The sequence below is a fragment of the Macrotis lagotis genome, chromosome 1, assembly GCF_037893015.1.
Source record: "Macrotis lagotis isolate mMagLag1 chromosome 1, bilby.v1.9.chrom.fasta, whole genome shotgun sequence".
In the NCBI taxonomy this organism is placed as follows: domain Eukaryota; kingdom Metazoa; phylum Chordata; class Mammalia; order Peramelemorphia; family Peramelidae; genus Macrotis; species Macrotis lagotis.
In genome coordinates, this window is record NC_133658.1 from 409,005,066 (window position 1) to 409,029,270 (window position 24,205).

At 37.5% G+C, this 24,205-nt stretch overlaps 1 protein-coding gene across 5 annotated transcripts in view; it reads right to left on the bottom strand.

Moving 5' to 3' along the window:
• Positions 1–24,205, bottom strand: part of ARHGAP26 (Rho GTPase activating protein 26) — a 504,960-nt gene that overhangs the window by 177,673 nt on the left and 303,082 nt on the right. For 4 of the 5 annotated variants that reach the window (XM_074212712.1, XM_074212709.1, XM_074212711.1 and 1 more), the window contains exons 14-17: positions 23,362–23,436; positions 11,520–11,607; positions 7,737–7,795; positions 5,244–5,349 (exon numbers count right to left, since the gene is read on the bottom strand). In XM_074212712.1, the coding sequence (XP_074068813.1) occupies positions 5,244–5,349; positions 7,737–7,795; positions 11,520–11,607; positions 23,362–23,436 (328 nt within the window). The remainder of the gene's footprint in view (positions 1–5,243; positions 5,350–7,736; positions 7,796–11,519; positions 11,608–23,361; positions 23,437–24,205) is intronic. The other variant, XM_074212710.1, reaches the window with a different exon arrangement.

Genomic DNA, 24,205 nt, shown 5'->3' on the forward strand with positions numbered 1-24,205 from the left:
TGCCAAGAAAACCCCAAATGAGGTCTTGAAATATTGAACGTGATTGAAAAACATCTAAATAACAAAAATCAGAATAAAACTTTCTTATACATCATATCAATATGCTATGAACAGATTTATTTTTTAATAACAATAATAAACAGTTAACACATATCCTGCATACTCTGATCCAGGAACTATACCAAGCACTTTATAATTATTATCTCTTTTGAACTTCATAACACCTTGGGAGATAGGGGCTATTATTATTCTCACTTTTCAAAGCATGCAACTGAGGTAAACAAAGATTAAGCAATAACTGGCCTGGGGTCTCACAGCCAGAAAATGTCAGAGGTGGAGTTTAAACCCAGGTCTTTTTGTCTCCAAGGCAGGACTTGATCAACTAGGCCAGGTTACTTCTCATATTTTATGATTTAAAGCTCATCCCAGCAACAGCAAAGATATGTGCATAGCCCCTTATACATTTTAATATATGTACATTTTTAGATTTTAAACAAATCCAACTCCATACTTAGATATTTAGAAATGTGTGTACACAATCTTCCCCCTCCCCCCCCTCCAATTCCTTATTCTCTTGAACATCTACTTGGGATTAACCATGTCTTAACACTCCTTCTGCAGCTAAAGGAAATGGGCTTTGGAAAGTGCTTCAAAGATTCCTTTTCAAAATACACAACACTAAATATCTTTTCCTTTGAACCACAAGTTTAATAAGCTTAGGGCAAATACCCTTGGTAATGAAGAAAGTCAATACAGCATGTTTTCTAGTAGGACATTAAGAGTGAGACTGAAACTTAGGAAGGAAGTGGATCATTAGGAAGGAAAAGAAGAGAGTTGGAGGCATGATAACTCAGGCAAAGAGAGGCCTCTTGTCTCAAGACACCTTGATCTCAATCCTGGAATGGAAAGCAAGGGCATTGTAGCTTAATGAAGACAGAATCTTTTCAAGTAGCCACAAAAAGGAATTCTTAAAAATTACCCTTAATTAAAAAAAGATAGCTTTCACTTCATACAATCTCTTATGGATTTCAACTTTTATAGTATTGAAAATTACCCTGGAAACTAAGCTGTGATTTTTAATTCCTGCTCTGCCTCTTACTGTGGTCTTTCATCTGTCATCTGTCTTCTCTGTACTAAAAATTTCCAAAAACATGTGATTCAAACAAAATAAAATTTAACAGAGATAAATTTAAAGTTTAATATTTCGGTTCCATAAAGTCAATTGCACAAAAACACTTTTAGATCAGAGATGTCACATAGTGTACTGCTTGTTGTGACCTCACTGAAAAGTGCATATAAAAGTTTACAGCTGTGTCCAACTCTTCATGTCCAAACTCTTTTGGTGTTTTCTTGACAAAGACACTGGAGTTCCTCATTTTCTTCTCTAGCTCATTTTGCAGGTGAGAAAACAGGTAAAAAAGGTTAAGTAACATGTCTGGGTACACTCAATTAGGAAGTGTCTCAGGTTAAATTTGAATACAGAACTCAGCACTCTAATCACTGTGCCCCCTAGCTGCCCTTGATGAACAGGACAGGACACTAAATTCTGACAGAAGACTTAGGTTTAAGATCCATATGCTACAATGAACAAGACATCGTAACTTGTATAAACTTCGGTTTCCTTACTGGTAAAATTGACATCAATCTATCAACAAATATTGCCAAAACTCCTCCTATGATGATAAGAAATCAAACAGTCCCAGTCCTCAAGAAAGATTACATTCTATAGGGAGATAATAATGCTCACTCATACTATTTAAACTGTATGGCTTTTGTTAAAAAATTCATATACCTTATATTAGTATGTACACGTGAATTATTGTTATAACTAAGATATAACACAGAAAGAAATGGAAACAAAACAATAAAAACTTGGGAGTTTTAGCTATCTATAAGCTATACTGTGTGATGTAGTAATCAAGAACACTAACAAGAACAAAATCTCAGGGTCTAAAATGTGAAGGTCATAGTTTCATATTGTCTTATAGTCAGATCACACTGGGAATGTTTACTTTTGGGGTACTCAATTTAGGAAGTAGGTTGGAAAGCAGCCAGAATGTGACAACAAAGAGCATAGGAAATCCTATCAGAGGAAAATGATCTAAAGATACAGAGATGACTGCTTTGAAGAAGTTTGGGCATTATAGCAATCTTTAAAGATCTATGCCTGTTCTAGAACTAAGAGGAGAGAGAGGGAAGAAGAAGAGAAAGGCTTACTTAAGTCAAGGCTGACTGTTGATTGATCACCCACTACTTAAGCCTAGAACAAATTACTGATCTGAACCTTGAGTTTTCTCAGGAGAGGGAGAAAAGGGAGAGTTCCACATAATATTAAAAAGAAATCCAAACAAAGAGAAATTTCCCTATAACATCCCTGAAAGGCAGCAAGCACAAAGATTATCAATCTCCATTTTTTAGGTGAGAGAAATGAGGCTTAGAAAAGTTAAAAGGACTGTCTCAGGATTACAGAATTGGTGGTCGGTCTGTCACCAAGTTTTTATAAAGTTGGGAAAGTATCAAAGCCATGATTTGTCCCCAGGTTACTCTAGATTCCAAGACCAGTGATCTTCCAACAATACCATACTGTAAGCAGAGATGGGATAACAGAAGGGATATGTTGGAATAATTGGCTTCCATGGGCTCTTCATAATATAGAATTTCAAATGATTCTATGCTCAACAGAATGCATGAATGACAAAAACTCATGAACAGAAAAGGATGAATAATTATAGGGGAAAAACCAGGCAAAAAAGTGTAATAGACCTCAGAAATACTCTTTAAAATCTTTTAAAAACTAGCTTGGATGTGTTTCAGGCAAACAACTGAGGTCACAGCTGCAGCTTGAGATCTTACAGTTGTCATGATCCCTGGTTCACAGAGAAGGAGAAACTGACTTTAATGGAAGCTGGAGAGAAGGAAAAGTTCCAGCAAAAATTTTTATTCATCAAAATTCTTTTTTTTTGATTCCTGACATTCCTGGGGACTATTTAATAATAAGGAAAATCCAATCCAGGCTCTGTGCCCTCTGTTAGCTCACTGACGTCCTTCAGTTTCCATTTCTCCAAGTTCTCCCAAAGTATTCAACTGAACTCTTCTCCCAGCTGGGTTCCTTCCCTTCTTCTCCAGCTGCTCTCAGCTGGCCCAGAGATATCTTTAATTCTTAATAGTGACGCCATGGTCCTAAGATTCCTCACATTTACTTTGCTGTTTTATGTACCTGAAACTTCTTCCTTCTATGGGCACCTTCCCCCTTATGCATGTGCAATGCTTTGAAACCAAAATCTAAACCCACTTTTCAGTTCTAAAAATTTCTTCACAGACAATGAAAGGAACAGAGATAGAAAATGATCATTCAAAATCATCTGGAATTATTTTGAGTCCAGTACTTCAGGTTTCTTCGACCATTCACCCCCCTTTTTTTGTTTGGAGTGAGGGTGCGGTGCTAGGGAGAGAAGGCAGGATTCCCACTGCTAACCTGCATATCTCTAATCAGTTTCCTAATTATTTCTGAACATGTCATCCCGGCCAGAAGAGCAGTTGCCTGTGAACCCTCCCTATTGCTTCTCACTGAGCACAGAGGGCTTTTCCAAGCTTTTAAATTCAAACACATGGAAATCATTATGGCAACACTTACACACTCTTTCCAGGAGGTAAAGTCAAGCATTTCACAGAAATCTCAACACCAGTTCATTTTCCCTACTCAGTAGGATACTGGCTTATCCCCATGAAGGAACTAAATCTCTGAAGCATGAGTCTGGCCAGACACAAAGGCCATTCTGTCCACAAGGTGGTCAGAAGGACACCCATCAAGGACCTAATTGCTCAGAGTAACCTGTACTATGTGGCCTCTCTAAGCTCCCTATCACCCTCCTAAGGGAAGACTACATGCCACTCTAACTAAAGGAGGGCTAGGGGGAAAGAATGAAACTCTTTAGGGTCTTCTGTGATATATCTCATAGCATTAAAGGTATGGATAATAGAAATCCAAGCAAGGAAAACCAGGTTGTGAGCAGAGAATCAGACAATAATCCCAGAGAAAACCGTAGAGGTCATAGAGTTCAAACCCCATCATTTTAGAATTGAGAAAACCAAGGCACAGAGAATTTAGATGACAAGTTCAGAGTCAAACAACAATTAAGAAATGGAGGCAGGATTTGAACTCCAGGTCTAGGACTATTCACTAAGTGTAACTATACATTTGTCTAATAATAATCCATTGTTATCTACAGAGCATTCTATTCTCTTCACAGCTCTGATCTCATTGGATGATCACCAGCATCTAAGGTTAGGTAGGCCAGGTATTATTTCAACTTGACAGAAGAAGTTACTGAGGCAGAATGGATCAACAATTCAATGACGTGTGGCTAGTTGGTGGAAAGCTAAATCTAGAATACAGTTTTCCTCAGGAAAGAAATACATGAACTGATGCTGAGTGAAATGAGCAGAACTAGAACAATATTCTCCTTAATAGCAACATTGGGTGATGAACAGCTATGATGAACTTAGTCTCTTCTCAGCAATACAGCACTCAAAAGACAATTCTAAAAAGTCCTGTGATGCAAAATACTATCCCAATCCAGGGAAAGGACTATGGAATCTGAATGCAGATCAAACCATGCTATCTTCACTTTTCTAATTGTGTTTTTTTTATTTTCTCTTCTCTTCCCTTTTTGATCTGATTCTTCTTTTACAATGTAAATAGTACAGAAATACATATAACACAATTGTACATGTATAGCTATGTCAGATTACTTTGCTATGCAAGGGTGGGGAAAGTAAAGGGTGGGAGGGAGAAAACATTACAAAACTGTTGAAAAATTACCTTTACATATAATTAGAAAAAATAAACTTAAAAAATTAATTACAAAGAAAAATAGAAAAACAGCTATTAAGAAAAACAAGAACAGAATCCAGGTTTTGTGATTCTTGGTCCAGAGATGTCTCCCCTTTTGAATTTTTATGAGAAGAATCGTAATGACTTATCACCTTTAGAAATTTGACCTAATAACTTGGGACAGTTTAGCCATTTTAGTGAAGACTACATAATTCATGTCTTGCTTCCCATCATGTTTCAGTTATTTTATATATACATTATATACACATTACATATACACAAACACACACACACACCTTTCTCACTGTTCAACATGACTAATGTGTCTAAGCAAGTTCGCAGAACTAAAAAAGAAACAAACTTTCAAAAAGAAACAAAAGAGGCAGCATAAAACAATTATAAAACTTACTTTGCCAAATGGTTCATGAGTAACTGTAACATTTGTCGGTTTTTTTCAGGAAGCCGATGAACAAGGGCATGGATTTCTGAGACACGAGACTCCTGATTCTCTAGTTCTGTGATGGAAGAGTGCAAAACATGTGTCAAAGTGGAACTCCTCTTGGTAAACAGAGGGTGACTTATCCAGGGTCATACATCTAATAAGTGTCTGAAGTCACATTTGAACTCAGGGAGATGAGTCTTCCTAACCCCAGGCCTGGCAGGCACTATTGTACACTATGAAACTACCTACCTGTGCTAAGGAAAGGTCTAGATTAAGAAGGTCCTGTTAACCAGGAAGACCCTATAATGTAACATGGAAACATGATGAATATGAACTCAAGATAGGACAATGAAAAATAATGAAACAAAAAGTAGGAGTCAACTGTACTTGCAGTACTAGCTCTCTCACATGGTTAATTAGTTTTAAAGATGGAAGGAACTTTTATGCACTAGGATAAGTGGTAAACAAACTAGCATGAACATTGTGAGGGTGTCATATATCAAAATAGCACCTCCATGTAATTTTAGTGAAGATGGAGGAAGTGTTCAATTACCTTCAAAGAAAAGGCAGCAAACAACTTGGTATAACCAAGGACACAGGAATTAGGAATTCAATTTCTTCCCCCAACCTTGGCTTTGGTCTCTGTTATGCCATCTTTTCTTGGACCCATGGGTACTTTTCCCATGAAGGACAGGCAATGGTGTGTGGCAGAAAGAATTCTGGATTTAGTCAGGAGGGATATGAATTTCAATACAGAATGACTCTAAGGGAAGTCATATAACTTCTCTGTTTCTTAATTTGTAAAAGGAAGATCAAATTGTTCACACTCCCCTTTTCACTGGATAATATGGAAAGCACTTTTTAAGTATTACAGCACTAAAAGAAAGTTATTACTAATTAACCAAGGCACTATCATTCATATTGTCCTGAGCTATTGGGCTGTTTGAATCAGAGAATGGTTGCTTGGAAATCCTCTCAGAAAGGTCCAGTGCAATCCCATTTTCATGCCTAATTCATTTCTCCTTCTCTACTTGTTTCTTTCTTCTCCCTTTCAGGGAACAGTTCATAAAGGATGAGATCTCCAAGGATTTTTCTTCATGATTCTCTTGCAATAAATATAACAGGGACAGAACAGGCAAAAGGACAGAAGGCAAATTACAAAAAAGCACATGCTATTTCATCAGTGTAAGGAATCTAGTCCACTCACACAAATCACAACCTATCTATAACTTCCAGTCTATCAGACAAATCAATAGATATTTATTGAGTACCTATTGTGACAGGTACTTTATTGGATATAGGGCAAAAAAAAAGGAGCTCATAATTTAATGGAGTTTGGCTAATATGGAAATGTTTTACATTACTTCACATGTACAATGGGCAGCATATTGCTTGCCTTCTTAATGAGGAGAGGGGCTGAAAGGTGGAAGAGAATTTGCAACTCAAAAATAAAAAAAAAAAAACTAAACATTAAAAAATTTTAAAAAATCAATCTAATGGAGAAGACCACAAGCAGACACAATCTAAGCTTCTCCCAAGGGTAGAGTCTGTTTTTGGTCTTGAACACAGAGCCTGCAAACTGAAAATTACTTAATGATTCATATGGTTGGGGAATGCTGCCTGAAGCTCACTCAAAAGACTGAATGACTTGCCCATGGTCAATGCACTGTGACCTGAACCCAGGTCGTCCTTACTCTAGATTTGAATCTTAGCTACCATTTCAATGTCTCAAAGTAGTGAGTGAGGCAACAAAATAAAGACAATCATCAAAGGTAACCCTTCCGTGTAGGAAAGAGAATGAGAACCCCTAAAAACTGGCAATAGATATAATAATCAGTGAATTTTAAAACCAGAAAGCTGTACCAGCAGCTGATGCTGTAACTATGTTGACGATTCAGGCCAGACGTTCATCTGATATAGAATCTTAAGGCTCCATTACAGACATACCACTCACTCACTCCACGCAGTCAGATTCCAATGTACTAGGAATGGCTTGCACCTAATCCCTATGTACTTTTTATACCAGTAACATGACGCTTGAAACCTGGACGGGACATCCAAAGAATGATCATAAGCTGTGAATGGAAGATCTCATGGAAAGAAATCTATGAAGTTATATAATGGGTGTCATATTTATGGAAAAGCATCCCAGGCTTGATCTGCATAACGTGCAGTATCTGATTCATTCTGTAAAGTATTGCTTTGGCTAGGAAAACTTAAGGCATCAGAACTTCAATAATTAAAATTTGCAATTATAGCTTTGTTGTCTGCTCCTGCAGCAGCATCTGAAGTCTGAGCCTATGGATCATAGGCTTATTAGCACTACATGGGCATAATTTAGGAGCAGTGTTCCAGGGGACAGAAAATGTAATTTTGAATGTTGTGTTTTCTTCAAAATTCAAAGAAAAAGTCTCTGCCATTTTCAAACTCCTCAAAATTTTTAACAAAAATAAAACTTACTTGCTGCTTTGATGAAACTTCTTTGGAATTGGTACATCATGAGTGGTCCAGGGAGCATTCTGGAAAACAAAGAGACAAAAAAAGATGAAGTTGACCATAAAAGAATCAATCCTCAATCATCAGCAGCTGAGGCACTGTCCCCATAGCATAATATTTCCTCAAGCAAAAAACAGCCTAGAGAAGCAATAGAAACTCAACAACACTCCCTAACCAGAAAAATCCTAAACCTCCTTTCAGATCCCCTCCCAACACCCCAGATCTCTGAAGTGAACTAATATCCAGTTTAATTTTCTATATGATCATGGAAAGAAAAGAACAAATATAAAATTCTGGTTCAACTCAAGCTCTTTCCTGACAAGACCATCACAACAACCCATTAAAATATGTCACAAAAACAAGACAATTAGGGAGACATTTCATACCTCCATTTAAATATTCTTATCAATTTGGAATAAATGAAAAGTCAATAAACACTATAAAAAGGTTATTAGGTTATTTTCTAGTAAGAGATAATAATAATAAATAATAATAATAATAATAGCAGTTGATTCCTCTCTCACACACACGCACATGTGTATGCATATGTATGCATGTACGTATGTATATGTATATATGTAAGGTCTAAGGTTTTCAAAGAATTGTCCTCCCAGCAATCTTGTAAAATAAAGAGTACCAATATTACTATACTATTCCGTTTTTGCAATTGAAGCCACAGAGGTTTAAAAGATTAAGCGACTTTCCTAGGGTCACACAGTTTCATAAATGTCAAGCTTGGGACTTAGATCCAGTTTCAAGTCTAATTGTATATTTTTATATTCCTGCCAATAATCAATGGGTTTTTTTTAGTTTTTTTACAAGGCAATGGGGTTAAGCGACTTGCCCAAGGTCACACAGGTAGGTAATTATTATGTGTCTGAGACCGCATTTGAACTCAAGTCCTCCCGACTCTAGGGCCAGTGCTTTATCCACTGTGCCACCTAGCTGCCCCCAATAATCTATGTTTTGCATGGCATCTAGGGGATTCAGTGAGCATGTGCAGAAGGTTGGTCTACTTCTAGCTTCAGGTACTACCTTAGCTGCATGTCTCTGACAAAGTCACTTATAGTCTCTCTCAGTTTCCACCTCTGTAAAATGTTAAAGTACTGTTAAAGTACTGTTGTGAGACTCAAAATGGATAATACCATCAATCAATAAACATTAACACTTACTAAGTCCCAAGCACAGTGCTAAGCATTGTATTATATATTCTTTATAATATATGGAAAAGTATTTTGTAAATCTTAAAAGCACTATACAAATAAAGTTATTATTATTGTTATCATTTTATTATATTTTCCCTTAGATAAACAAAGATGTCTCAGTTTTGAATACTCTTGAGTAGATTTTGTTACCCTATATTTAAGTCCTTTGATCAGACTATGTGTTGTTCTTCCTGGTTTTTATTATATACTATTCTCAATGGCACATGTGTTTTACTTATACTGTCATTCTCTTAGTTGTTCAGCCTGCACTCAATCTAAGCATATGACTCCAAACAATGTGCTTTTTTTTGTAACAGACTGGGTGTATCAAGAGGCAATAGTTCTACTCCTCTGCTCAAATAAGGAGGACCTTATCAGACCACAAAAGAAATATCAAGTTTAGGTTGTGGCATTGCCTTTTAAGGACATCAGTAGACTAGATGCATGCAAAAGAGGGCAACTAGAATCATTAAGAATCCATGGCATAGGAATTAGTGATGTTCATTTTGAAAAAAGGAAGACTTGGTATAAGGATATGATGGATGCTGTTGAACTTAGGTGGTTATCCTATGAAAGAGAGATTAATCTTAAATCTGCTTGACCCAAGAAGGTAGAACTAGAAGCAATGAGTGAATGGTGTAAAAAGTCAAACTTAGGATTCACATAATGTCATCCTCATAATGTCATGCAATTATGGAAAAAGCTGCTATAGGAAGTAGGAAGTTTCCCTTCATTGAAGAGCATCAAACAAAAACTGGATGAGAATTTGAAGGGTATTTAAAATGAGGAAGCTAAAACTAACTCTGAAGACCCTTCGAGTTCTAAATATATAAATACGTGATAAAAGGCTGGGAAACAGGAGTAATTCAGTTTCTGACTTTTTTTTTTTGTAGAAGTTCAGCATATCTTCACTGGGCTTGATTATCTAGTTATACTAAGCATAGCTTCAGACTTCTTCTGCATTTAGAAACCCAACACATGCCAGAATTTATCCTTCCAATCCTATCATTTATTTCATACCCTCCTTAAAGAGTTTCTTCGTGGGTAAGAAGTAAATCTGCCCCTTATTCCTAAAACCACTATTAAAAGGTCTGGAGAAGAAATATTGCACCTAGAAGAGTAATGCTTTCTCTCTCTCAGAATGACACTTTAGACATGACCATATGAAGGCAAATTATGAGTAGTATCATGTGAGAATAGGAAAACTATGTTTTGTTCATTAGAGATGACAAATAAAAAAAGGACAGCAAGTTCAGAAATAAATCAAGTAACTCCCTCTGAGAATATCAATGTAATAGAAGTGTGTGATGGAGTCTTGGGTTCCACTCCTGCCTCTAATGTTGGATGAACAGTGGGCAGGTATCAGAGTCTCAATTTCTAGATCCTGAAAAATGAGGATAATACTACTCACTAAAGGTAACCCCTTTAAGATTACCATATTTTACAAAGGGGAATTATTTTTGAGACTGATTGAAAAGGACACAGCATCCTTTCTGTAAAATTGTCTTTGGAACATTTTCTCTTGAAACTGACCTGGATTGTGCACTGTTGGCAACTCTATCCAGCAAATAACAATTTCACATAATTCAGAATTACTTATCAGTCCATGGTGCTGGGGATATAAAGGTGATACCATCCTCTCTCTTAGGGAATCCCCAAATATCTATTCCTTAGTCTGACTGCTCTTTATAGTTTCAGTTAATAAGATAAGATGACTATCACTTTAAATGCAAATTGCCTCAAAATGAGTTTTTTTAAACCACCTTACCCATCTGATTTCACTACTTTAACACTCCAGAATCAAATATAAAATTAACATTTGACTTTTTATACTTTTCGTAACCTAGTCCCTGCCTACCATTCCAGTTTTCTCATACCACACTTTACCCCCCCCCCCATCAATACCCTTTGATCTGGTAACTTTGCTGTTTTCTTGAACACAATTATTTCTCAACTTCCCAACATGGATTGATTCCATGCTTAGAACCCTCTTCCTCCTGGCATCCCTTGGCTTCTTTCAAATCTCAACAGAAGTCCCACCTTCTGCAAGAAACTTTTCTTGGTCTTCCCTGATCTTTCTCTCTTCTCTCTGACTTTATCTTCAATTTATACTGTTTAAACCTTGCTTGTTCATAGTTGCTTGCATGCTATTTAGCTCATGAGACTCTGAATTCCTTTAGATCAGGAACTTTTTTCACCTCTTATTATCTCTAAGTTCTTAACATAGGACCTAGCAAACAGTAGGTACTCAATAAATGCTTACTGACTTGACTGCTAAGGTCTGTGGCACCAACTTCACAAACATTAATTAAGGGGTCTACTACATGAGACCACTACTTAAAGGCTATAAAGATTGAAGGATAAAAACAAGTCAATTTCTGTGATTCAATAGATAATTTATGCTACTGATATGACCAAGCAATTGACTGCATTTATGCAAGAACTGTTTCCAACTTATAAACAATCAACCAGGCCTTCTCCAGAGGCTGGAACATTTCTTCCTACATGCATGGTAACAGAAGCCATGTATGGAAAGACTCACCTTAAGTAAGTCTTCAGTGCACTAGTAATAGTCTTTATCTCCCACTCTGCACAGATATCCACTTCTGTTTCGGAGGCTGTTTTGGGGTCTAAAAAAAAATGGAGGGAGGGAGGGAGGGAGGGAGGGAGAGAGAGAGAGAGAGAGAGAGAGAGAGAGAAATGATTAAAAGTAAAACAAAATAAAAACCATTTTCTCCTCTTGAAGTAAGCCTGTTTATCACTTGAAGCTTTCATCTTTATCTCTAGATTGCATTCAGAGGTTGTGTTTATTTCTTTTTTTCTCCCCAAAGTCTATGATTGAATTTATCTCTTGGCCTGACTCAAAGAATGGCTATTTTGTAGCCTCAACAATTCTCATCGAACTCTTTAGTGTACTTATCATGTGAAATTGTGGATCATCTGTGCTTGTGGCTTATCTCATCGCTCAAATTTTCAAAGGGATCTAACATCTTATCACATTGAGTGTTCCTATTCTTTTTTTTTTACAACCTATCCTGTGTGACTTTTGGCCATGTCCATATACAAGGAGGTCTTTTGCAAACAAACTTCTGACATCACCAGGGTACCAAAAGAATATGCAGTCTAATAATCAGTCAGCCTTCACATTCATCATTTATCCTCACAATCTTTTCTACCACTCATGCATTTCTGATGAAGGCTTTTTTTGTGTTTTCTAGGTATCTCGGTGATATAGTAGATAGAATGCTGGGCCTGGAGTCAGAAAGACCTGAGTTCAAATCCTGACTGAGACAGTCGCTCTCTGTCACTAATTTCTGTTTCTTCAACATAAAGGATAATTATAGCATCCATCTCCCAGGATTGTTGACAGCAATAAATGGGATCAAATGTAAAGTGTTCAAGACAGTTCAAATAATTCCAAAATAATTCCTATTTTGGAATATGGGGTAGCCTGCTTACTCTACCACAGTAGGCCTTTGTTCCCCGTCCAGAGCAAAGACACAAGAGCAGAAGGATAATGGGGGAAAAAAATCTCATCTTCTTAATTAGATTGCAAACTTCTTGTGGGCAGGGATTATATTATACATTACCTTTCCCCATACTACATGCTCTGCCAGGGCCAAGGAGTAAAGACTTCATAAACATGGATTGTTAGGAGATAAATGTACACAACTATATTATACAAAAGACTTTGATCAAGACAATGGTCTAAGACAGTTTCAAAGGACCCATGCTGAAAAAACGTGATCTGCCTGCAGAGAGAAAACTGATGAACTCATATATGCTGAAGAATATGTTTTTCACTTTACTTTTCTTCTGTTTTTGTTTTCCTTTGCAATATGACTAATATGAAATACATTTCATGTTACTTTATATATATAGTCAATATATTGCTTGTCTTCCAAGAGGCAGGGAGGAGAGAATAGAGAACTCAAAGTTTTAAAGAGTGTTTAAAAAAATTTAAATGTGATTGGGAAATATTTAATTAAATAAAAACTGGATCCCATGCTACCTGGAAAGAGAGTAGTATTTTTCAAAGACACTAAATGTCTTCATGCAGAAGGGATTGGCTAATTACAAAATAACCTAGGTAACAACAAGGAAGAGAAAGCTTCATTTTGTACTTCAAGTCATTTTTTTAAAGCTAGAGTTAATAAGGAACCCAGTTTAATGAAGGAGACAAGTGAGAAACAATCATGCGCAGAATAAACTGGAGATGAGCTCAGAGGAGAGGCACCACACCAGGACAAAATTTTTTTGGTAGAAGGTAAGAATTTAGTTGGGACAAAAAGGAAACCAGGGAAGTTGGGACATAGAAGTGAAGAAGAGGGAGAGCATTCCAGGCCCGGGTGAGCATCCAGTAAAGAATGGAAAGAAGTGACGTGTAGGATTCAAAGGAAGATAGATGGTGTCACTGCATTGAAGAGTACGTGGGAGTAAATAAGGCTATTGTTCAGTTTTTTTTCAGTCATGTTCTTCTTTCTAATGCCCTTTGGGTTTTTTTGGCAAAGATATTAGAGAGGTTTGCCATTTCTTTCTGCAATCTAATTTTATAGATGAGGAAACTAAGACAAGTAGGGTAAGTGACTTGCTCAGGGTCACATGCCAGTATCTGAACTCAGCCCAGACTTGAACTGAGAAAGATGGGTTTTCCTAACTCCAGGCCATCTACCTGCTCAGAAAAAAATTATATTATTTTATGATTTAGAGTTAGCAAGGTCCTTATTATAGTTCCATCTCTTCATTTCACTGAAGCAGGAATTGAAACTCAAAGAAATTAAGTAGCTTGCCCAGAGAGAGGATTCAGACCTAGGTCCTGATTCTCTAATTTTCTTTCCATTGCTAAAGCATTTAATTTCCAACTTAATGAGGAATGGTGGGAAAACAACTAAATCTCATCAAGGAAAACTTTTCTCAGTTGGCTTAAAGAAAGTTTGGATCAGTTTGTGGATAATGAAGGAACTAATAAACCTCCCTCAACAGCACCAGTCTCTCTGGGGACAAACACCTATGCTGAAGGTCCTGTGCTAGCTGCCTTAGAAAAAAGACAAAAATGAAAGATTTCTTGCCTTCAAGAAGTTTACATTCTGGTAAGGGGAAGGAATAGGAGTGGAGACAACAGGGACACAAGAGAAGCAGCAGAAAATATAGGAAATAAATACAAAGACATCTGAAGAGAGGCAATTTTAACTGAGGGGCATAATGAAAGGCTTCCTGTAGAGGGAAGCACCTGGAAAGATGATAGAGAGTCTAGAAGGATGAATGAATAAAGGAGAAAGGTAGAGGTGGAAGGGATAGTTTGTGCAAGGACACACAATCAAGAGATGAACTATAGAGTGAATGGGAAACAAAAATGGGCTAGTCCATTGGAAACATAGAGCCTTAAAGAGTTTTCAAGAACAGACAGAAAAAAAAATCTGTATTTTTATCTTCTCATCTATTCTGGTGACAAGGACCCTTGGACCATATTATTCACCCCAATGGCTGGGCACATGTTCAAGGCCTTTCAATATATCCTTCACATGAAAATTCTTTTATATGTTGCCTCACCCATGGAAATGGGTGAGCTCTTTACAAGCAGAGATTGTTTTGATTTTTGTACTTGATTCTGCAGAGCTGACTTAGCTTGATAAACAATAAGAACTTATTACAAACATGTATTTGTATGTATTTCCATTAATTTCTTCTTCCTGAGCAGGGAAAAACAAACAGGGAGAGATCTGTGCCATAAAACTTTCTTTGGTGGCGGCTAGGTGGTGTAGTGGATAAAGCACTGGCCTTGGAGTCAGGAGTACCTGGGTTCAAATCCAACCTCAAACACTTAATAATTACCTAGCTGTGTGGCCTTAGGCAAGCCACTTAACCCCATTTGCCTTGCAAAAAAAAAAAAAACCCTAAAAAAAATTTCTTTGTTCTTCAAAAACCTATCTGGGATTCAACTTTTGCCTAAGAGTTTCAACTTTTGCCTAAGAGATAGAACTCAATCTAGAGCCATAGAAAAACACAGCCCAGAACAAGAACCCTTTCTTTTCCTTTTTGTGAAATTTAAAGATATCATGGCTGGTCTGATCCTAAAATCAGCCCTCCTCTGCACTCACAAATTGCCATCTCATACTTCTTACAAATTAATCTTTACTTATTTAGGGGGGGCCAGAGGGCTTAGTTCATTCAGCCTGTGATATTCCTTCAAACAAGTCACTCCCTACCCCCGACCAGGTTGTGGAGTGTAGCTGGTCCTGGACTCAAGACAAATCTTACTGTACATTTCTCTGAGGAACAAATGAGCTTCAACTCAAGAAGAGCAAACAACGATAAACAGAACCAGTTGGCAAGTTTTGGAGCTCAGAGCTATTCACTGAACCACATTTAGCAAAGTAACAATTAGTATCCACTTTAAAAAGGGACTGCAACCATAGGGATATAGTGTAACATCACAGTCAAGACTCAAATAACAGTCCAGCCAAAAGGCTTTTTATAGCACTGATGAGGCAAGGATCCTTCAGGGTTGAAGTACATGCATTTTAATTCATCCTATTTTCGATACAGCCCAAACCCAGGCCTCCTGAGCTACTTTCTTTTCAGAAGGAGCTGCCAATTTCCACACCTCCCTGCTGAAGGCCCAAACTTGCATTTGACATTTTGAAGCCTCTAGAAGCAGCTGAATATGCTGTGCCTAGAATAGGAGGGGAGTGAATTTATGGCATTCTCCAGACTTTAGACCCTTTCTTCCTACTTTATACCTTTCTCATAACTAGCTGGCAATGGTATTCAATCCAGAAAGCCAGAGGTACCTCCATGTCCTCATGGAGGTACAAATGAATCACTCAATTAATAAGCATTTGTCTAAAGTCTTGCAATTGGTGGGGGGGAAGCCATGGTCTCTGGTTTCAAGGAGTTCACATTCTACTAGGAGAGACAACATGCAAACAAAATATACAGAGGATGAATGAGAGGTAATATTATTGGGAAGGAAGGCAATATCAGTTAGGGAAGAGGATGGAACAGGTGAGAAAGCCTTGTGGTGGTGGAGGTGGGGGGAAGTAGAATTTGAACTGAAGAAAGCAGGGAAAACAGGAAAAATTAGGAGACAACCAGTGGAAGAGGTTTGAAGGTAATGGGAGACTGGATTTGATATGAAAGGAAAGGCAATGAGGCCAGTGTCACTGGATTACAGAATACAAGGGAGGGGGTATGTAAGGTAAGAAGACTGGAAAAGCAGGCAGGGACAAGTCTGAAAAGGGACTGAAAAGCAGAGGATTTTAAATCTGATGCAGGAGGTCATAGGGAGTCACTGGGGTTTAGTAAATAGAAGGGGTATCACAGTCAGATTCACACAAATAATTTGACAGTGTAATGGAGGCTAGAGTAGGGAAAGGCCTAAGTGAAGTAGACCCATGAGAAATGAAGCAGAATCTACTCTTCATCTCAAATTCAGTGTTTTTTTACCCCATCAGTGTATTGGCCAGGAGGCACTTCGCTTCTCTCCCAAGAAAATATAAGCCCCTTAAGATCAGGGATCTCACTCAGGACTCTGTACATGCTTAGCAAATGCTTACTGGTAGAGTTCCCTTCCTTTTTTCCATCACAAATTACAGAATTGGAATTTCAGAACTGCAAAGGAGCTTAGAAATTTATCCCAACACGTACCTGAATTGCAATCGTTTCAAGAAAACCCTTCTTAAGTAGATTCCATGATGGGGGTCACATAATCATACGAGGTAATCTATTCTGGTTTGGAGTGAATTTGACTGTTAGTTTTTCTTTACACTGAGTCTAATTATGCAGTATGGCTAGCTAGGGTAACACAGTAGATAGGGAACTGGTCTCAGAGTAAGGAAAACTCAATGATGTGTGTTCAAAGCTGGCCTTAGGCACTTACTAGCTGTGTAACCCTATGCAAGTCACTTAACTTTGCTTCAGTGGTAGCAGTGGCAAGAGGATATGATTAAATGTAAATATGAGAAGTAAGGGAAAAGAGAGAAGTAAAGACAGCCATTTAGTAGTTCAGATTAGGGTTAGGGGAAAGAGAACAAGTTCAATTTGACGCATGTTTATAGTGTTATGGTGCCAGTGGGATATCTCAGTAGAGAAATCATGTAATTAGATAGAGGATCTGAGGCTCAGACAAGTAACAACCTACTGGAGGGTAGAGATTGGCTTTTTTTCCTATTTCTTATATAAGGTGCCTGGTATAACAGCAAACACTTAATAGATGTTTCTTTTTTATTTAGGGTTTTTTTTTTTTTGGCAAGGCAATGGGGTTAAGTGGCTTGGTCAAGGCCACACAGCTAGATAATTATAAAGTGCCTGAGGCCACAATTGAACTCGGATCCTCCTGTGCCTAGGCACAGGTGCTCTATCCACTGCGCCACCTAGCTGCCCCGAATAGATGTCTCTTGAATGTAATTTTTTTAAAAAAAGTTATTCCTTCAAATTCAGGTAAGATCAGTATCCAGAGATACTTCCCCCCAAGACCCATACCAGTATGACAAGAGAGGGTTTCCTCTTTTGTGTCACCAATGACCCAGTTTCCTTTTTATAAGGAAATATAATGGATAACCAGAAGTTAAGTGAACTTGTATGGCTGCCTGATCTCCATCTACTCCTTGAAATGCAAAATTTCATTTTACTGAGTTCAGATCTGGTCTCAGATATTTACTAGTAGTGTCACTTTGGGCAAGTCCCTTACCCTTGCTTGCCTCAGTTTCAGCATTTGTAAAAAGAATTGGAGAAGTAAATGGCAACCCACATCAGTATCTTTGCCAAGAAAATCCCAAATGAGGTCACAGAATCAGAAATAACTGAAAAAAAAGTAAAACAAAAACAACTGAACAATAAAATTCCTTTACCATATAATACTTGGACAGGGACCCCGGCTTGTCTGAACTGTATATCTACTCCCAGTACCTAGGCACAGCAAAACACATTTATTTTAATCATGCTCTTGTATAATTCCCCTTCATCTGGCAATGCAAGGTCAAATGTCTGCAATATTAATGACTGCAAGGAATTTTCAAATCGATTGATTATTCAAGAACATTTCTTGCTTCCAAAGAGCTTACATTCAGCTGGGGTGGTGTACATAGATAAGCAAACATAGAAATAAATGAGGAGGAAGATTTGATTTTTCCAGTTTGTATATTATTCAGATCTCCTTTTCCTCCATTACCCACCTCCCTGAATATTTTACAACAATGGAAAGGGGGGGAGGAAAGAGAAAGAAATGGAGAGGCAAAGTTAGAAGAGAGAACAAAAACAGAGGAGAGAAGCAGGGAAGAGGGAGAAGGGAATGCAAAATCCACACTTGGTTCTTAGTAATAGTTGGGGAAAGACTTAAAAGGTAAGTAGGTAGAAAGTAATTGTTATTTATTCCACTTTAGAAAAGTGTTACAATCATTTGGCTGTGGCTACATGAAGATTGCCTAATTAACCAGTCATTATTAGAGAGAATCCCAGTTTCCTCATCTGTAAAATGAGGGGGTTGGATTAGATGACTAGGAAAGTTCCCTTCCAGCTCTAATTTATGATTTCCTCTATGGTTCTCTATTATGTAAAGTTGGTTTCAGTTATTAACAATAACAAACATTTATTTCCCCTACAACCAAGAAGATAGTGGTATTATCCCTTTTTAGAGATTTATTTTATGGATTCAAAAATATTAAATATTCCTTGTCTCTGGTGGTGCCAGATCAGAACCTAAATCTCCGAATTACAAATCTAAAGTTCTCTAACTAGACCACGTTGACTCACAGATGCTAATTCTTGGAAAAAAGGTAGTAAAAAAAAAGCCAAGACCCAAAGGATCCCTGGGTGCTGTACTATATGATGCCCATAGTCTGATTAAAAGGAAATGGAGCAAGGGAAAGCATGTTAATATAAGTTAATATTTATAAAGCACTGCATTTCCTGATTCTAATACCTTCCATGTTGTCTTCTCAGCATTAATTAGTTTAATCAATGGCAAAAGAAAGAAAACACTGGCCTAAGTTGTATACACTGCATGTTAGATGTGTTGTCTGGGTACATACACATTAGGACAGGATAACAGCTGGTTTACAAAACACATTTTCTAAATTGAATGTTGGCTAAGTCATTTTCCATTATATCTACAAAGTTTTAAAACTGTCCCCAAGAGAACCTCTGTTTCTAGGAATTTTGAAGTCTTTCCCCCTCCTTTACAGTCTCTAAAGACCATTGACCTCTGTTGCTCGGAAACCAGATCAAAGGTCAGTTTTTTGGTTTGACACTAGTATGTTAAGAGACCACAATTGTATTTACTAGAAATTCTACCACAATCTCCTGAGGAGTTTCAATATTTAGTAAGATTCTCGTCGTATGTAGCCTTTGTTGGTGTCTACCAAGCAATGTCCTCAAATTTATGTGGGTATAGAAAACAGATTGTTGGTTCTTACTTAATTAAAACCTATTATGAAATAATAAGAGTAATGTACTGCTAACTCTTTTGAGACTATCAGGTACTGAATCCAAGTGTGTTCCTAATCAAAATTCTAAAGCAACATCATGAACATTAGAATGTCGAAATGTCCTAGAACAGCATGTGAAGAGAATGCTCCTGAATGGAATGAACCATATTAAATTATGTCTCATGTAAGAGTGCTACATGTTCAAACCTTGAAGGTACTGAGGTGGAAGGGTGGCAAAGAGGAAAGAGTAATGGATTTGCATTCCTATTCAGTCTCCAATGTGATCTCAGGCAAAGCCAACCTAACTGGGCAGATAGGGGGATTATAGGTGGATTCAGTACTAGGCTTATTAGTTATCACTAACCTTTCTGGACCTCAATTTCCAATTTACAAAATGAGGAAATTGGCTAGACAAAATCAAGAATTTCAGGAGCCATACAGATTTTTAGGGGGTCCATGTCCACTTAGAAAAATAAAATTACAACTTTATTTTCACTAATTTCTAGTTGAAATTTATTATTTCCTTCAATTATGAATGTAGACAACAAAAAAAGTATTCTGAAGAAATGGTAAAGGTGCACTGGATTAGAAAATTTCAATCAGAATGGAAAAAGATAATACTCGCCTCCACTCAAGAAATTCCCCTTTATGAGTCAAGATGAGAATCCTGAGAAAAAGTCACAAGTAAGGACTAAATTTGGGTTGAAATATCTTGTTAGTATGCTACTCATAGATTCGGGTCACACACCATACCCATTTGTAGAAAACCTAGGACAAGCTGAAAGATTGACCTTTTAGTTTTGGTGATCCAAGTGAATTTTGGTTAATCCTCATCTGAGACTATGATCTGAGATGTGCTGCCTAGAGCTATAGAAAATGAGAAAGAGACCAGGCAGATGAGGGAGCTTAGCTGTCAGCTCAGCACAGCTGTCCTCATGATGCTCTGATGCTTGATATTCACACGTTGGGTTCACTAGGGGTTTTCCAGCTAGTTACTGCTTATTTTTCACAACAATTCAGAGGGGCAAGTTATTACATTAATCATTCTGAGGTAGATAGTAGACAAATACCTGGTCTGAGACTCAACCAGAATATCAGTGAGAGAAACAAGGTTCTTTCACACACCTGTTCTTGTTTAGTTCAATGACTTCAGTTACCCTTGATTGACACATGTCATGGAACTGCCTAAAAAGCCAAAGTTCCTCACCCCTGCAAAGAGTCTTAACTAAGGCTTAGCTACTCAAGTGGCTACCATTAAAATTTCTCAAAGTCAACACCTACAAGTTGAACTAAAATTTCTAAGATAAAGGAATAGTTATGGTTTAAACATCAATTTCACTGAAGATTAATGATAGAATAGGGTTTTACCAGGACTTTTGAAATGAATAAATGTGATATGAAATTGATATGAGCAAACACTAAACACTCACTCCTCAATAAATAAGTAATAAAAGGATATAAACAAACATTTCTAAAAAGAATTGAAAGTTATTAACAACCACATGAAAGAATGCTCCAAATTATTAATAAGAAAATTGCAAATCAAAGTAAATTGGCAAAGAGGACAAAAGATAGGAAGCATTAGTCAATGTTGGAGGGGTTGTGAAAAGAAAAACATGCTAATGTACTATTGGTGGAACTGAAAAAATGGTCCAAATGTTTTAGAAACCCATTTGTAACTATATGACAAAAATAACTAAAATATTCATCCTTTAACTCAGAGATACTATCGCAAGACATATTCCACTAGAAGGTTAATGATATTTTTTAAAGTCCTCATTTACACTTTTTTTTGGCTTACAGTGAAAAATTGGAAACGCAGTAGATGCCCATTGATTGGGGAATAGCTAAACATGATGGAATTCTACTGAGCTGCAGAAAAAAGTGATACATAAACATGAAAACAACATATACAATGACAACAAAGTAAATTAAATCACAGTAAACAAATGGAACTTAATAACTAACCTTAGTTTCAAAGGAAATCTAGGAAAGCACCTCCTCCCATTTCTTTCCATAGAAGGAGAATGTCAAGCCTTTTCAGTGTTGGTTTTGCTAATTTATTTGGTTATTTTTTTTTATTTTTGGTTAGCCTCTCTAGGAGAGAAAGGAAGGATTTAATGGGAAAGGGAAGTGATATTTTCAATATTTTTATTTATTGAATACTTTACTTTAAAAAGAGGGAAGTATATTAGGTGAGGAGATGAGGGACAGGAGAGGTAAATTTAGCCCATTATGAGAGACACAAACAATAAGAAACCATGATTTTTCCCCCCAACAGAATTTGTTTCACTAAAGTGAGTGAGGGATTCTGACATAAGTGGTATGTCCCTGCCTAGAGCATCAAACTAGGACCATAAGCAGCAGCGCCATCTATAAAAGTGTTGCTGTAAAAGTGCTTATACTGAAGAATATCACAGTCAACAATCTCGGAAACCTGATCTGTTTGCCATTTAAATCTGTTATTCACTGGTGTTGGCTGCATTCATGTCTAAAAATATAGGAAATCTGCAGCCTAAGCACATTTGGCCCGTTAGCTCATTGGGGTTCTGATTTGAATACTGAACATGTGGAGTGGGATGAAGGTTTTGTTTTGCTATTTGCTATCCATACGGGGCGGAGGAGGAGGGAAGAAGAAAATGTAGGTTGAGTTCTGCTGCTTACACTACAGAGGAGTATGTAGTAGGCTAGGAGATGGGGTCAAAGGGATTATCCATTGAAGTAAACTCAGTTTTGCAGTTATGTGATAGAATCTCACTAGTTAAAGGACAGTAAAGTTATTCTGTGAAAAAATAGTTCCTGTAATTAGAAACATCCTCTTTGCTCCACTCAAACAGGCTCTAACCATTTCTTGACTAAATTGGTGCAATGGCCTCCTAATTGCCCTGCCCAGTGAGACTCTCTGCTCTCCTCTGTCAAAGTGATATTCCAAAAATATAAGTATAATAAGCATGTCATTGATCTCCTCAAGAAGCACCAATGTCTTTACCTCTAGACTGTTTGGCATTTAAAGACCTTCTCTATCTGCTGCTTGCCACAATATTATATATTATTCCTCTGTTGTGCACATCCCAGTCTCCATATCTGCCTTTATATAGGTAGTCTCCCATGCCTAGATTCCCTCCCCTCATTTTTGTCTCTTAGACTCTATAGCTTCCTTCAAAGCTCGGCTCAAGTTTTCCTTCCTACATGAAATAAAGTCTTTCCTGGTCATCCTATGACCAAGGTGCTAGTGCCCCTCCCTACCAAGAAGATCTAGTTTGCAGTCTCTGCTACTTATAGGAGTAGCTCTTCTTTTCCAAGATGAAAGTTCCTTGAGGACAGGGACTAAGGCGTTTTGCCTCTTCTTGGAACACAGAAGGAAGGCACAAAATAAAGGCATGCTGATTAATTTATCACACTGATCCCCTTGCTGAGGCACCAACTGTGGAATCAATAAATACCTGATCTACTTCATAGGTAGGAGTCACAGCCAATTAAAGACAAAGAAGGGAGGGGCCATATGGGCTATGGATCCCATGGTAAAGGCAATAGGCCAAGGGCAGCTGTCTTCCACCAGTAAGGGTGTGGTACTCCTGTCTATGTCCCCAGGCTCTAATGTGGGAGAGAAAAAAGGAATCCAAGCTCTGGCATGTTTTTAAAGTCTGTAACAGAAATTATGGCAAGACCAGCTGGGAATAACCAGAGATATTCATAGCCAAAGCCCTCTCTAGCTATCAAAAAGGAGAGCTGGAGGGGTGGGGGTGGGGGGGTGAGGGGGCCAGGAACCTGACACAATTTTCATTTTTCTTTCTTTGTTTCTTTTTTTGCTTACATCCCCCTCTAGGCCCTGATTTCCAATCAATAAATATTTCATCCCAGAAGGGTTGGGTTCTTCCCCTTCTTCACCCTCCTCCCCATACTTTCCCAAAACAACCCTACCAGCCACTTTTGCTCAGAGCCAGCGGCTATGGCACTCACCCATCAAAACACTCAGCAACTTCTGGACTCTAGAGTTGACGCCAACAATTCTGTAGAGTCCTTGCTCATTGATCCCTGGGAAAAGAAAAAGATTCCGATTTAATTAGAGGACCATCAATGCACAAATAAGGCTAATGCAACCTAATGCATTTCTTTCATTTCCTCAGCCTTCCTAATAGCTGCTCTAATTAAAGCATCTTGTCACTCAGCCCTGCTGCTGGGGAAGGGATGGATGGGATTTGGTACAGCTGTCTAGAATTTCATGGATGGGCTACACGCTATAACCCTGGTGTAAGCCTGGTAATCAGAGGTGAAAGAGATCTCCAACCTCCCCTGCCAGAGGTAGCATCTGGACAAGCTGAAAGATGTCAGCAATAATAGCAAGAATATATGTGTATTATTTATACAAATATATAAGAATGCACGTATACTCCTATGTGTATATTATAAATAAATATATATGTATCTGCAGTCAACAACAGTGTTAAGTAAAAAGAGTTACATTTTTATTTTTATGATGCCATTCTGTAATACCAGGATGTGAAATACTTAATGGTGATGACATGCTCAGTTTTGCAAATGGTGGCCAAATCATATATAGTTGGGTATTTAAAAGAAACAACTTATTAAGAACTTAGCTTAGTGGTCAGGAAATCTATACCTTTGTTATATAAATGTTTTGCCTATATAATATTTAAGAACTTTGAAAATATCACCTTATTTTTTATTCAGTATCAGGAAAGAACTACTTAGGGTTTACTTTTTTTTTAATTGATTGATGTCTTTGGATTTTTTGTTTTTGGATTTTTTTAAACCACAGAAAAATATAATCCCCTTCCAGTTG